This window comes from Lagenorhynchus albirostris, chromosome 5, assembly GCF_949774975.1.
Source record: "Lagenorhynchus albirostris chromosome 5, mLagAlb1.1, whole genome shotgun sequence".
NCBI classification, from domain to species: domain Eukaryota; kingdom Metazoa; phylum Chordata; class Mammalia; order Artiodactyla; family Delphinidae; genus Lagenorhynchus; species Lagenorhynchus albirostris.
Genome location: NC_083099.1, coordinates 10,032,333 through 10,049,012, shown reverse-complemented (window position 1 = coordinate 10,049,012; position 16,680 = coordinate 10,032,333). Strand labels below are relative to the sequence as shown.

The 16,680-nt window shown below is 35.9% G+C and overlaps 1 protein-coding gene across 1 annotated transcript in view; it reads right to left on the bottom strand.

Annotated features, from left to right (window-relative positions):
- The window catches only part of TBC1D5 (TBC1 domain family member 5), a 543,452-nt gene that overhangs the window by 211,246 nt on the left and 315,526 nt on the right, over nucleotides 1–16,680 (bottom strand). Inside the window, exons 10-13 of the mRNA XM_060149553.1 lie at nucleotides 13,040–13,142; nucleotides 6,290–6,382; nucleotides 4,692–4,738; nucleotides 4,528–4,597 (exon numbers count right to left, since the gene is read on the bottom strand). Coding sequence (XP_060005536.1) covers nucleotides 4,528–4,597; nucleotides 4,692–4,738; nucleotides 6,290–6,382; nucleotides 13,040–13,142 — 313 coding nt within the window. The remainder of the gene's footprint in view (nucleotides 1–4,527; nucleotides 4,598–4,691; nucleotides 4,739–6,289; nucleotides 6,383–13,039; nucleotides 13,143–16,680) is intronic.

Genomic DNA, 16,680 nt, shown 5'->3' with positions numbered 1-16,680 from the left:
GTATTAGATTATGCCAGATTGCCCTCCTTAGACACTTTTTTTTTTTTTGGCCACGCCACACAGCACGCTTAGTTCCCCAACTGACCAGGGACTGAACCCGTGCCCCCTGCAGTGGGAGTGCGGAGTATTAACCACTAGACCACCAGGGAAGTCCCTCCTTAGACATTTTTAATAGCTCCCCATTATTTTCACTCTGGGAAAAACAAAACGAAACAATTTGAATTCTTTAGCCAGGTCGGCAAGGCTTTCCATCATCTAGTTCTGTTCTCACTGTGCTTCCAGAGATACTGGGGATGCCATTCTTTTACCTGAAATATCCCCTCCCCACTGAGGAGCCCCCATGTGTATTTTAAGATTTGGCTCAAGTGCCAGGTCTAGTTCATTATCCTCTTCTCCGCTCCCACAGTATGTGTTTCTACTTGTCTTCCTCCTAAACTGTGAGATCTCTGAAAGGAATAACATCTTTTTGTCACTGGACCGCATTCAGGGGCATAAAGATAAAAAAGGTAAGCTCTTGCCCTCATCATTTGGAGGGAAGAACTACACAGAAAAAAAGCTCTGAATTCTGCGTGAGAGCTGTGACTAATCAGGCTGGTAGAAAGCACAGAAGAGAGGACGGGAGGGTCCTGTGTCAGTCCAGGGAGAAGGGGCTCCATCTGTCTGTCCAGGATCATTTCAAGTCTTAAAAAAGAAAAGCTGCCCTTTGGACTTCCTACAGTGTCTGCCCTAGAGTATTTAGGTCCAAAGGACATATGACCATATTAATCTTTAGGGCTCAATTCATTGTTGTTAATTTGTATAGACAGGAGAAAGGGAAACCTCTATATTGTGCTCATTTATTATAAAAATAGTACATCCAAAACACCTTTTTCTGATTTTGTAACATCTAGTACTCTCTTCAAATAATAGGATGCTTTAACTTAAAAGGATTTCCCCTGAGCTCAGAATACTTTATAGTAAAATCTCTTAAACTTAAAAAACTTGAAAGTAATGTTTCTGATCACTTAATGCTAAACAGCACACAGCTTATCTAACAGTAAAAAATCAAAAACAGTGAAGATAGAGTAAATGTAAAACACTTCCTTATCTTCAGGATTTCTTATTATAAAGAATGCTACTTGCATATAACATATATGATCAAATGAGATAGCCACAACTACCGATAAAACTAGAAAACTTTTCTAACCACTTATTAGTGGTACGCAAAGTGTGTTCTACAGATCATTGCCAGGCCACAGACTGAGCAATGCAGCAAGATAATGATTTCACACCATTATGTAAACCAACACACTGCTTCCTTCATCAAGAAAGTCTTATTATAAAATGTACGTCGCTAAACTGGCCAGCATGCACAGTGATATCACTGAATTTTCTGGCGAACTAGAAGACCTGCACGATGGAGTGATACATTAATTTCTCGAACTTCTTTTTAAAAAGATGATCGAATCATGAAAAAGAACAAAAAGGGAGGATGAAAAAGGGATTCACTAGATACGCTTTTTAGGAATATATTATGCACTGATACACACAAATAATTAATATAAATTCTCAGAGGTCACATCTATGTGTTCTTTGATAAAATAAATGTCTTTGTGTTGCCTTACCATTCTCATGACATGATTCGGTGAAAGCAATATGAATAAGTAAAAGTAAAAACTGGCAGCCCTCTCATTTTTACCATTCCGTTTCTCAGATGCTGTGAATCAGTTATAAAATACAAAATGACCACTGCGTAAAATGATCATGAGGCCTGTTAATTAAATGTCTTCAAAAACTCTGCTCAAAATCTGATGTTCACATAAGTCTATGACTCCATCAGATCACCTGCTGAGAATATAGAGCTACTGTTCATCACACATGCTTACAGCAAACTTCCCCTGTAACAACCCTTACGGAATGGAGCATGGTGATATACAGCTGGAGTAAGACTTTATCACCTAAGCTCGGGGTAGACAAACTTTCTCTGGAAAGAGCCAGATGGTAAACATTTGAGACCTTCCAGGTCATACAGTCTGTGCTGCAACCACCCAGCTCTGCCTTTGTAACGAGAAAGCAGCCGAAGACAGTAAGTAAACAAGTAGGCATGGCTGTATCCCCACCAAACTTTTTTTATGGACATGGAAATCTGCATTCTATATAATCTTCATGTCACCAAATACTATTCCTCTTTTGATATTTTTTTCAACCATTTAATAATGTAAAAGCCATTTTTAACTCACAAGCCTTACAAAAACAGATGGCAGGCCAAATGGGCCTGCAGGCAGTAGTTCGCCCTGACCTCGACCAAAGGCATAAAAAGCATTAGTTATCCATCTCATTTGCTAAGAGCCGGAGTGAAGGGACTGAATAATACGTGGTTTCTAACTAGAACTCATTCAATTATACTAACATAAAATAAATTAGTCATATAGAAAATAATATACCAAAAACTCTTAACAACAGCCCTTGCCAGAATAATTTGCAATTTTTCCAATAAATGATCTCTAAGTTAGCATATATGGTTGTTTAAAATGACAGTTAATTCGGCAATACCACTCCTAGAGATATGCCAACAGAACTGAAAACATATGTTCACATAAAAGTTTGTATACAAATGTTCTTAGCAACATTATTCTTTTTTGTTTGTTTGTTTGTTTTTGTTTTCTTTTGTTTTGTTTTGTTTTGCGGTACGCAGGCCTCTCACTGTTGTGGCCTCTCCCGTTGCGGAGCACAGGCTCTGGATGCGCAGGCTCAGCGGCCATGGCTCACGGGCCTAAGCGCTCCGCAGCATGTGGGATCTTCCCGGACTGGGGCACGAACCCGTGTCCCCTGCATCGGCAGGTGGACTCTCAACCACTGCACCACCAGGGAAGCCTGCAACATTATTATTAATAGTCAAAAAGTGAAAAGAACCCAAATGTCACCAACTGAGGCATGGAAAAACAAAATGTGGCATATATCTATGCAACGAAACATTATTTAGCCCTGAAAAGGGATGAAGTACTGACACATGCCACAACATGAATGAACAGTGAAAACATTATGCTAAGTGAAAAAAGTCAGTCACAAAAGGTCACATATTGTATGATTCCATTTATATGAAATGTCCAGAACAGGCAAGTCCAAAGGAACAGAAAGTAGATTAGTGATGCCCAAGGCTCTAGGGAGGGGGAAATGGGGAGTGACTGCTAATGGGACTAAAAGGATTTCCTTTTAGGGTGTTGAAAATGCTTTGAAATTAGATGGTGGGGACATTTGCACAACCTTGTGAATATACTAAAACCCAATAAATTGTACACTTTAAAAAGGTGAATGTTACAGTATGGTAATTATTTCACAATAAAAATTACAGTTAAAGAATAAGGGTAAGAGGGAACCCTCCTACCCTGTTGGTGGGAATGTAAATTGGTACCGCCACTACGGAGAACGGTATGAAGGTTCCTTAAAAAACTAAAAATAGAATTACCATGGGATCCAGCAATCCCAATCCTGCGCATATATCCAGAGAAAACTCTAATTCAAAAAGACACATGCACCCTAATGTTCACAGCAACACTATTTACAAAAGCCAGGACATGGAAGCAACCTACATGTCCATCAACAGAGGACTGGATAAAGATGTGGTACATATACACAATGGAATATTACTCAGCCATAAAAAAGAATGAAACTGGACCTAGACATTGTCATATGAGTGAAGTAAGAGAGAGAAAGAAAAATATCATATGATATCACTTATATGCAGAATCTTAAAAAAGGGTACAAATGAATTTATCTACAAAACAGAAATAGAGTTACAGATGTAGAAAACAAACTTATGGTTACAGGAGGTGTGGGGGGGTAGGGATAAATTGGGAGATTGGGATCGACAAAATCACACTACTATACATGAAATAGATAACTAATAAGGACCTACTGTATAGCACAGGGAACTCTACTCAATACTCTGTAACGGCCTATATGGGAAAAGAATCTAAAAAAGAGTGGATATATGTATACGTATAACTGATTCACTTTGCTGTACACCTGAAATTAACACAACATTGTCAATCAACTATATTCCAATAAAAATTATTAGGAAAATAAAAAGAATAAGGGTAAGAGAGAGTAAGGATAAATGGTATTGATGCTAAACATATAAATTCAATTTAGTGATGCATTAGTAAAAGCAAAACAACCTATGTGACACAGAGTTTATCTACATACTTCTGTGCCTATCAACTCACCAGGACAGCACAGATCAAGTAGATAAATACTCTTTTCATTCAAAGTTTATAATAGTTTTTATGAAATTATATTGCATGCAAAATATACGCACATATAAAAGAAAGTTTCTATTTATTTATATGAAAATTTTTATATTACCTTTGTAAATCTGTCAACAATTAGAGATATGATTTAGACCCCCAGTTCAAACTTACTCCACAGGTATCTTCATATTTTCATTTTTTTATAGTGATAATAATGGCTTTTATTCTGATTATATGTTGTTACTAAAATCATTTGTTCCCTCAAATATATTGAAAAGATCTGTACTGTAAGATTTACCTTTTGACCATCATGCTCAAAAGTAGAAAACCAAGGTTCAGCAGTTTCCATAAGTTGTGAGAACATTGCACTAAAAATTAGAAAAATAATATAACGCCAATGTTAAATCTTCATTAAAGTAAAAATGGCGTAAAAAAATAAAAGCAGAAAGTTTTTGTACTTACTAGGCATCATGTTCCAGATACTCAGGGTTCAACAGAGTTTTCATTTCCTCACTTAAAAAAGCGATACAATCAATCAGAATGCGTAATTTTTTAATTGAAGGAGATGCAGAGGTTGCCTTATTCTATACTCATAAGCCAACTTTCATATAGTGTGTAAATGAAAAAGAGTTAGCCTTTTTTCAATAAAAAGAGCAACTCCATTAACAAATGAAATCATTTCTTTCTATAAAGATCAAAAACAAATCAGCTGCCTGTCTGTACCACAATGAGGCAACTATCTAATTATTCCAAATAACAAAACTGAATGTGACAATACATTCCTTGAATGTGCCTGATCTAGAATCAACTGATTATTCCACAGTCTATCACTTGTCCAAAACGAAACAAAAAAATATATAGTTACTGGTCAAATATCCCATATTAAAACAGTAATTTATTTTCTTTCAATGGCTTCTATTTTTATTATGTTTTAACATCAATTAATCAGTGACAGCACCTCTTCCAAATCTATTTTCGTGCTGCTTTTACTTTATAAAGGATTGAAACAGTTAAAGAAGCATGTAGAACTCATTTAAAAGCTATTTTTTAAAAAAGCAATTTGCAATCGTGTATACTTTCCTATGGAGTATATTCTGCATATGTGTTTTTAAAAAGATAAAACTGGCATGAAAACAGGATCCCAATACTAACTGCAACCTTATCATACTTCAGAATAACTGAGGCAACAGCAACTAAGATATGGTTACTATAGTCAGATCCAATAAATTTAGTATAATTAGAAAAACTCAAAGGAACTAGAAGATACTAATCTACAATATAGTAAACAAAAGTTGATTTGACAAATGCCCTAATATATGTTCAGCAAAATGGATGGCTACATTTGATGAATAAAGATCATATAGATAAACACATGAAATATTATATGTTAATCCGTTGTTTTCGGCACAGAGAGAGGCTAGCCTGTGGAATATTCCTGAGGAAGTTTTATAATCCCTCAGCTCTCCAGTCCCAAGATGCTTCCCGGCTGCCTCTCTGGCCCATCTAGTTAGGGTATCTTAAGTTAGAAAATAAATTCTAACAATCGGCCTAAGTTAAATACAAGATACACTAATTTATTATCTCAGCAAATAACTTCAGTAATTGTATCTCAAAAACATGAGAAGTCATTTTGTTTCTTTATACTGGGGTTCTTTGGGGGACTGTTCTATTTATGAGCTGAACTGAGTCTGGTGAGGACAAAATATCTCACACATAAGGTTCTCTTACAGCTTACTGTGAAAGAATGGGCCACTGGAGGATAGAACGTATGAATATTAACAATCATCAGCACTTTGCCATTACAACAAAAATTTCCTCTTCTTGATCCATCAGTTACATGTCTTCCTTTGGTACAGCTCTAAGACTTGCAAAGATATTTAGAATTCCAAGTTTGCCCCATAGCTGAAATGGGATTACAGTTATTAAGTGAAATTAATCATCAGCCACATGAAACACAACCAAATGTTCACAATTTACAAAATACCTTCAATAGAAAAGGTGTTGAGGTTAAAAAAGGATTACAGCAGGGCTGACAAAATAGATGGAGCTCATATACAAACTTGCCTTGGCTGTGCAGACTCACTGGCATGAAGAAAGGCTTGGTGGTCACAGTGGAGGGTGAAGACCATTGGAGCCAACAGCTCGTGCATGCCCTGAAATAGAGCCAGAGAAAGGGACGGGGGCATGTCCGGACTCCACTGGTGGACAGACGGGCTCAGCTAAAAGCCTCTGCAGCTGATCCCCGCCCCAGGCATTTTCGTATTATACAGAAGAGCATAAACATAAAAACCTACAAAGTGAGATTTTATTTAGTTTTAGAACTTGACTCCAATTCTACCACAGCAGGTATTCTTCTTTAAAACATGGAGAGCAGTTCTCTTTTAAATGACACAACAAACAATAAATCGGCATGGTAGACAACCTTGCACCTGTCAGTTGCTTCAGGATGTGTACTCATAAATATGAATTTCATTTATGCAAATTATAATCATATGCTACAGTGTAAAGATCTGCAGTAAGAAGGGCAACTAAGAACTGTAGACCTAAGGAAATTACATCCAATGTTTTCATTATATAATGGCTCAAAATTAGGATGTCTGTAGATTTAGGAAGAGCTGAAGTCAGCTAGCTGGAAATGCTGGATAATAAAAGAAACAACCTTTAGCAGGTATGAGAGAAAACGAAGTTTTTAAAGTACGATTTTCAACATGTTTAAGCCAAGATGGCCATAATTTTCTTTCCTGTCTACTTCAACGATAAGTTTACTTTTCAATTCATTTAGTGATTTCACCAATACAACTTTTTTTTTCCTTATATCGTGTTTACCTGTGGATTACATACATAGGCATAGGAAACAAAAAGGTATATTGGTTACTAAGTTGCCTTTCAAAGGAGTATTATAAAAATCCATTATTTATCCATTCTTGTGAGGAAATAAGATATTCCACATCAGTGACCCGTCTTGTTAGCTGAGATTTTTTTCCCTACTTAGGCATCAAAAACATATTTTCGCAAGTTAAAAATAGATTGTACTATTTTCTGCCTCTTAAAGTGTGTCACTATTTTCCTTTTGCCTACGATGATCTTTTACAAAAAAAGAAGACAAAACCCCGCTTCTACAGGAAATAACAATAAAATACTGAAGCCGAGAGAAGAGAGAGTTTTTGCTGATGGGATTAGAGAAAATCTCCTGTGATGGAAGGACAGCCACACGGACCTCTGCACGGTCTGGCAGCTCTGTGCTGTTCGTAGGACGCTAGTTATTATCATAAAGTAATACAAAAGGAAACTCTGTCAGAGTTCATTTATAAGTTATCACTAGCCTTGAATGAGAAGGACTTAATTACACTTTTTACAAAATTATTTATGATCCATTGACAATTTACTTGTGATTTGGGACAAATTACCACACATCACTTCAATCTTTTTAGGTGACCGTCTCCTACTAAACAAATCTTGAAAAGACTATTCCTTAGAAGAACTTGGTACACACCCATAAAGAATGGAATTAAGTGTTGCTAATGTGCTTTAAAATCATTATGAGGGGTTTATTCTTCTAAAATAATTTCAAATTATTCCAAAGACCAAGTGACATAATTTTAATCATGAAAGTTAATAGTTACCTACTGCACAGAACTACAGAATATCTAAAACAAAAACAAAAACAAAAAAAAAAAAAAAGGAAGGAGGGAAGGCAGGAAGGAAGGGAAGGAAGGCCAAAAGAGAAAAGGAAGAAAAATTAAAACTGTGATAGATATCTTTGCGGTAATCTTTTTTGCTTATTTCTGATAATTTCCTTAGGATAAAGTCCCAAGAAGTAAAATTTCTGGGTAAATGAGCTAATAAGACATTTGATATATACAATTAACCTGCCCTTTAGAAATAATTCCCTCACTTTAGGGCATAAAAATCACCATTTCACATACCCTCATCTTTATTTGTAGTGTTTTTTAAAAATCCTGTCAAATTCTACAGTCAAATAGTTGTTTTAACTTATTTAAATGCTAGTGAGGTTGAAGACAAACATTTCAGTGGTCATTTTTATTTAATGAATTGCCCATTTTCTCCTAATGAAGAGTCTCCCTTCTCCTGATGATTTGTAATAGTTCTTCAGCAATTCAGGAAATTAACCCTTAGTTATTTTTGTTACAAACACTTTCCCATGTTTATAACTTGCCTTTTAATTTTGATTATGTCATAGTAAAGCTGTATACTTTAAAACAGTCAAATCAATAAATCATCTTTCATGATTTCTTATTTTGCTTTTATGGCAAAAAGACCTTCCTCATATTGAGATTAGATTAAATGTACAGGTTCCTTTTTTACAGCTAATTCTTTACCCACCTGGTATTTAATTTTGCCCTGAAGAATAATATGTATTTTTCTTTCCCAAAGTGTTAAACTAACTTATTGAATAATCACCATTTATTGAATAATCCGTCTTCTCCCAAGAGTTCTGAAATGCCATCTTTATCATAAGCTGAATATTTAGCTCTCATTTTTTCTGAGTTTTTACTGGTATTCCATTGGTTTATATACTCTTAACAGGAACTTTACTACTGTAATGTCTTGAGCTGTAAAATACTCCATTTCCCCATATTTTCTATTCTTTTTCTCAAAATTACCTTGCCTATTCTAACATCTTTTCATCCAAATGAAAATGTAATTTAGTTACATAAAATGCTAAACAAAATACTGCAATTTTTATTGCCATTGCATTAAAATTAACTTGAAGAAAACAGACTTCTTTAAGAACACCAGATCTTCCAATCCAAAAATATGTGGAACTGCATAGTTTTTATTAGGTTTCTTACTAGGCTTTGGGTGTTGGTGGTGATGGTGGTGGCGGCAGAGATCTTCTGAATAGAATTCTTCCCTGCAGTATGCTTTCTAACTAATTAAGGCTGGTTTAATACGAAAAGGTTCTTGCCTAAATGTATCTTCTCACCTTCCCTGAACATTCTCTTCCCTCTAGTTTCTGTGACACTCCTTTCTCCAGATTTTGCTCATGCATCATTCACCTGCATTTATTCCAAAAATTATCTATTAACTACCTATGACGTTCTGGTAACACAAAAGTGAATGGAGTGGGCAAACTCCTGACCATTACGGAGCCTGCAGTCTAAACAGCAAGACACACAATAATAAAATGAGCACAGAAGTACTGTAGGTTATAAACTGCGACAAGTGATACATATATGTATACGTATGTACATACATACACAGACAAACCCAGCTCCTCCTACAGGCTCGGCACATACAAGGTGCTCACTGCATAGTGACTGAATGAATGAAATAGCTTCCACTCAATATAGTGAGGGGTAGATATTTCACTTATCAACACAAGGGTAAAAGCTGAACTACGATAAGATGAGAAATGGAAAAGAATCATCCTGAATTATATTTCAATATTTCCCATCAATAAATAAGTGCTTTTTGCATAATGGAAATTAAGAGTCCCCTGAATACCATTAAGACAATCTTTTACACATTCAGTGTTGACTTCCAACCAAACTAGGGATATTTTTCTCGAATAGACTTGTAAGAGATTACTTGTTTTACTCTCAATTCTAGACTAGTAAAAACCTGATTAATAATTACAAGTGGCAAGCAAACAGACATCTTTAAAGGAAAAGGGAACTATCTGGAAAGAATGATCATAAATTCAATATGCTGTAAATCTGACAAAGCATAATGAAAAAGAATGTATTGTCGGTACACTTCTTCGTTCCCAAGATGTGTATTTTGCGTCCATCCACACCATTAGCGTTTCTGCTTGCTTACAGCCTTTTTCCCTGCTGGATCCTTAGTAGTCACTGCACTCCAAACTCATGCCAGTTGAAAAGAAAGGTAACAAAGTTTTCCTCATCAACAGCCTGTAGGCTCACAAAATTGAACGTGTTCTTTTATCTGCCTGTGTTCATTTAGCCCACCAAGCAGTCTTTATTAAAGCTGAGGCATCAGGCAGTCAAAGTTCATTAATACCATTTATATAATCTCTGCAGTTTCAATTAACTCAGCAAGACATTCTACTACATGGTAACAGTCTCATTAATTCAATAAAATCCCATAACTATTAACAATATGGTCGATGTTAAACGGGGTGTCACCTAGTACAAAATAATAGCTTTAGCAGCTTGTGATGAAACTTAAGGTTTTTTCTTAAATTTGATCTGGTTAAAATATTCAGTCCTTTTACAGCAAGGGATTATTCCTATGTAAAGAATCTATAGAATTTTTAACATTAACAGGGAGTAATTTAAATCTTAGAAAGTGATACACAAGAGTAAATTAATAATACTTTCCTATTCAGTAATTGATAGACTTTGTCTAAATGATCAAGAGTCTGATCTGTTTATAGGCTTCCTCACAAACGCAGTGGGCTGCGTGCCTCACAAACGGTGGACGGTGCAGTTACGATGTTTTGGTTCCTTGTCCATGGAACTTGCTTCCATTATTATAAGATTTCCTGAATCTAGATTTTTCTTTCTCAAAAGAAAAAGAGGAAACAAATGTATAACTTGGGATAATTTTATTCTGACTTGATCTGTTATCATCAAATCTTTTACTGTGAGATATTTCCAAATATTTGAAAGAGAAGAGGGCACACTGAGGAGACAGGCTTGATGACAAAAGCCAACACAATGAGAAGAGGAGAAGAGAAAAACAGAAATAAACCTGGATCACTGGTGAAGAGCCTGAGGTACTGAACTAACAAATGCTGTGGAAACATTCTGCCCCCAGACTTCCTGCAAAGTGTGTTAATAACGTCCTTAGACTGTAAGTCATTCTGAATGGAATTTTCTGTTATTTGCTTCCAAAAAATCCTGATATACTGATTGAGATTTATTTTCTCCCAGTCTCCTTTTTGGTTTGTTTTTGGTCTTTGCACTTTATATCTGACCTGAATAGCCTGTCTTGCTTGGGAAGACCTTTCCTACCCTGAGATTATAAAAAAAAAGTTCTCCTAAATGTTTTTTCCAGAATTTTTATGTAATTTTAGTTTTTATAATGATATTTTTACTCCATCTGGAATTTCTTCTCCCAATAATGGTATAATTTAATCTTTTTTAGATAGAAAGCCAAATACAGCACGTCAATATCCTTTTCCCATTGAAAGAAAATGTCCTATCTTCTATGAAGATCTCATTTACAACTGAACCTGTTCTTAGCTTGTTCCACTGATCTATTTCTCAGTTCCCACATTACTGTCGCATTGGTTTGATCACAGAACATTTATAACAGTTTTCAGATCTCCCTGTGCCATTCTCCCCTTCCCCTGAATTCTGTGGCAGCTCCAACATATTTAATACTGACTGTAGCAATGATCACCATCACAGCCACCAACATGAACTCATAATGAGCACTACATGTCTTTAACTCTACAGAGTCAATGCTATTATTGCCCTCATCAACGAAACTAAGGATTAGAAAAGTTACATGTGTATATTGTCTAAGACAAGGTAGCTACTTAAAGTGTTGGAGCCGAGATTCAAATCAAGGGATCCGAGTCTAGAGCCAGTGATCTTAACCACTAAGCTATATTATCACCATTAAAATGACTATAAAGCTTCTTGGTGTAAAATTTAAAATCACTGTGCCCGGTTTTTAAAAACCATATCTCTCACTTAGACTATCAATGGAATGATAACACATTTATATATTAATTTGGGAAGAAGTAATATTTTTACTTAATGTCTTCCCACCTAAAAACACGTTATCACTTTTCTATTTATTCAACTCTTGCTTCAATAACATTTATAGTTTTCTTCATATAGCTTTTGATTTTATATTATTACATTTATTTTTAGACATTTTATAGTTTTGGTTGCCATTATGAGTAGGATATATTTTTCCATTTCCCATTCTAAAAGCTAAATATCACCATGTAATTAATATAAAGACATATTATTAGTATCGAAACTAGGATAAAATTAGTTCCCTTGGATAGTCTATGTACACAATAACAAATACATTATTTAGGACAACTGTAATATGACCTGATTTATTATCTTTAAACAAATTACGTCTATCTCAAATTAAATACACTGCTCTCACCATGCAGATGTTCTCTGTTATATTACACTGAATTTGGGTTGTCATCAGTTGGATGTCATAACTTTGGATTGTTGGAGAATTTATTAATATAGTTTGAATTCTCACTTAATATGCATTTTGAGAAATACATAAAAATATCTAACTTTGCGTATTTTTATTGGAACCCCATAAGGTTAAATGAAAACCTAGATACTTCTTTATAGATTAAATTAAAAATTTACATTTTGAAAAGAATAAACATAATCCAATAATCTTCTTTAATAATGAGATGAATTAAACATCAAGATCACAAGAATATCATATAAATTTCAGAAAGTTTAAAGGAACTTTCTGCAGTTATATTACTGGTAGATTTTGAAGAGTAAAAGGACATTTGATTATTCTCTACATGACATGCCACATATTTATAAATGCTGTACTTAGAAACAATATTTATATATACAACTCTGAAAAGCTTTATTACTAGATTGCCTTCAAAGATGCTGTTTATAAACAAACTCTCAAAAGTTGAAAGCAAAGATTGAATGCCTCATAGAAGACAATTTGGTGGAATGTCTTATAATAAGGAAGAAGCATATGTGCGTCAATGAGCTTACCTTTCTCACCATGCAGCTGACAAGCAGCTCTTTGATTGCTTTACTATTATGATGCAACTTTGGATACAATAAAGGCTACATTATTGCTCTATCATTTGTCAAGCTGTATAGAAAATTCTGAGTCAATGGATGCCACCTGTACGATATTTTCATTACCTGCTTATAAAGCAACTGCTCGTTTTCTCTAGCATAACAGAAAAGAACATCTGTAAGAATTTTTCTCACATTTTCTTGTTGGAAAAACTGCATTTCAGGAAACCTGAAAAAAGAAAACACAGGATTGAAATCGGCTAGCACAATTCCAAGAGTTACCCTCAAATTCTCATCTCTGAGAGGTGCCATGGGCAGCTTTTGGTTTTAGTACAAGTCTGTATTTGCCAGGCAACTTATGCCATAGGTGGGACTCATGTGTTAAAGAAAAAAGGGTGAGAAAAAGGGAAACTACTGGATACCCTTCAACATCTAAATATTTCAAATGTCTTCGTATGTAAATGTCATCATATGCATGATGAATACAACAGTTTTTAAGCAAAACAAATTATAGCCTGTGCATTTGGTGTGGGGATTGCTTTGTTTTACCCCATTTGGTATACTGTGATTTTGTAAGTACCAACTTTGTGAAAAAAAAATCATTATCCTATTTTTTTTGATGCAAATACCATGATTTAAATTATTATACATGACCACACCATTAGTTTTATCTGATTAAAACACAGACTTCAAATGGACTGAGTTAGTCAGTATTGCTTAAATGATCTCTGGATCAAAAATTCTACCAGGTGCTTTGAGGTAATGTGAAATACAAAAGGGCAAGAGTATCCACCTGAAAGGAGCTTAAATAGTTGTTTATAATGCAAGAATTTACGACTGCAACAACCCAAAGAGCAAATACAGAGCAGTGCAATACACAGTGAATATACAGTCGACCCTGTGGATCCCTGGGTTTCGAATCTGCAGACTCAACCAACTGTGGATCAAAGATGTTTGGGGAAAAAAAATTCCAGAAAGTTCCAAAAAGCAAAACTTGCATTTGCCAGCATGCCAGCCACTATTTACATGGCATTTACATTGTAGTAGGTATTATAAGAAATCTAGAGACGATTTAAAGTATATGAGAGGATATGCATAGATTATATGAGAATATTACTCCATTTTATACAAGAGAGTTGAGCACCCATGGACTTTGGTATCTGTGGGAGTCCTGGAACTAATCTCCTATGAATACCAAGAGACGAGCCTATAAGGGAAGAAGGAATGCCATCTAGAAATAAGCAGCAAATGGGTTCAATCACAAAAGGTTTGAACAAGAATTTTTAGGAGAGGAGGAACATGGAACATCTGTGGGAAAAGTAACCAAATCAGAAGGAAAGCTATGAAGACATAGAAGGCAAAGAGTATTCCAAATGCAGAGCACTGTATGGTATTAGTAATGCAAAAGGAAAGTATCAATACTTCTGTGAAGTACTGCCACTTGGCAGCAGGGCAACAGGACAGAAGAAAAGGTGGGAGGTGTAGAAAAGAGCTTTGAATGCAGTATTTACAACTGAGGAAAAGCAACAGAGTAACTCTACATTTCTGAATAGGGAAGTACCAAAGAAGACAGTATTTGAGTAACTCTAAGTGGGATTAAGCCTGCAGGAGGAGAGACTGCAGGAAGGAGATAAGAGGACATTGTACTGAGGTGAAATGGAAAAATCACAAACCTGAGAAGAAAAGCCGAAGTTCAGATCCCTGTTGCATAACTGCTGGCTGTGCGACCTTGAGTAAATGGCTGCTTAACGGCCTCATCTATAAGTAGCGATAATAATACTGATCTTGTGATGAAGATGAAATAATGTGAAAGCACCAAGAACAGCGCCTGGCAGCAGACGTTCAGGAAGAGAAGTGATTGCTAGTCTCTGAGTACTGGTACTTTAGTTGATGAAAATGTGAATGAGGTCACATTGGAACTAGAAAACACGAGAATATGTAGTAAATACGCAAGAGGCTGAAAAGCAGGAGCGCCTAGAGCACGGAGGCACGCGGCACCACGGAAACAGAAAAATCTCCTTCGTTAGTCTCGTAAAGGCAGCAGTGGTTATTTTATTCATATTCTGATGGTTCACTGCTTCCTATCTCTGGCAACCTCTGCTCTTTTCTGCTTCCTTCTGATCCTCTTCGGGCACCCTGTGAGAGTGAGAACTTTCTCTCCAGTTCAGGCGGTTTGTGAAGCATCTCTTTCCTGGGCCTAATTTTTATAATAAATTACAGCCTGTTTCATCTTCCTCTGTTCATTTGACTTTTGCTTGAAATTCCCTTGGATGTACAATTTGTCCCCAGACACAGGTATCTGACCTGTTCTCTACCAACAAGGAAGCCTCTCCTTTGGGGGGCCGGTAATCAACAGTCCATGGGTCTGAACAACGTTATCTCAAGTCCATGCCTGAGATGGATGGCCCTCCAGACAGCCATCCAGATTAATGTGATGGCCCTCCAGACAGCCCAGACTGAAGCTCAGGAGTCTGACGAGGCACAAGTGACCATAGCTCCTAAAGAGGAGAGAAATTACCTGAAAGTAGATTCAGAGCAAGAATAATAACTATATCTTAGAAGCCAAAGAAGGTCCAGAAAGGTGTCAAATGCACTGAAGCAGGAAAGAAACAGAAAAACTTGTTAAATGACTTATTTGGGACAAAAGAAAGCTGCTAAAACCTTTAGATAGTCAAATATCCCAAATTAGAGTAATCAGGATGAAAGATAGGTAAGTAGTTAATAAAATGCTGGAAAGAAATTTCTTGGGAAAACTTAGTCACTAAAGTAAAAACAGAGTAACCCTTCTGAGACGAAACTGTTTCCCCTCCTTCCTCATCAGATGACTTAAATCTAGCCCTGTCGTGAAGTAGGCTTCCTGTCCCAGGATCTGGACAGATCACACGGATGCGTGATTTTGTGTGCCCCCTTCCATAACTATGCTTTGGAAACTGTCTATGAACACTGGCACCACCAAATTCCCTACAGTCACTGCAATCTGAATGGACTATGGGAGAAAGTACTAAAACCTACAACATTCACTTTGTAACAAATATCCATGAATTATATAAAGTAAGAATTTAATATCTTACTACTAAAAATGTAAATTATATTACATATCAATTCACAGTTTCCTTTAAATGCATACTAACCACTCGCACGACTAAAAACTAGAGATCTATAAGGATCACATTGCAGGTAGATAATTTAAATCACCCACTTTTAGCAAATACCCAATCAACTGAAAACGCGTATTAGGCAGACAGAGCATATCTATGTGATAGCACACCATCCACAATTCTAGTCTACAATGCTGAAGTGTCAATTTAGGAAGTTTCAGGATATCCTCTTTTTTAGAAAAGTGTGAGGTGCTCTCTAAATGCTGATGAAGAATCCACAGCATCAAACAAGTAACATGGGAAAGATTTCAGAAGAGTTCCAAAAGAGAAACAAAAGAAGCTGGAAAAAGAGATGACATTCAGAGAAGTTATAAGGTGAAAGAGTCCAGCTCAGAAGGTAACAGGCAAGGAGAACGGAAGCAGAGAGATTAATACCTGCTCCAGTATATCTGGGTAGTTAGCAGGTTAGCAGTACTTCCCAACTGCTTTGCTAAACAATGTGTCAGAGATATGCATTGAAGTAAAATTCCATGAGTTTAAAGTTACACAGAAGAACCTAGGTCATAAGGTTGATGAATATACCTGAATAATAACATATTTGCTACAACAAATACTTGGTTTCGTATTAACAGGCTTCAAGTAAGAAGGCATTCCATCTATAGGAATCAG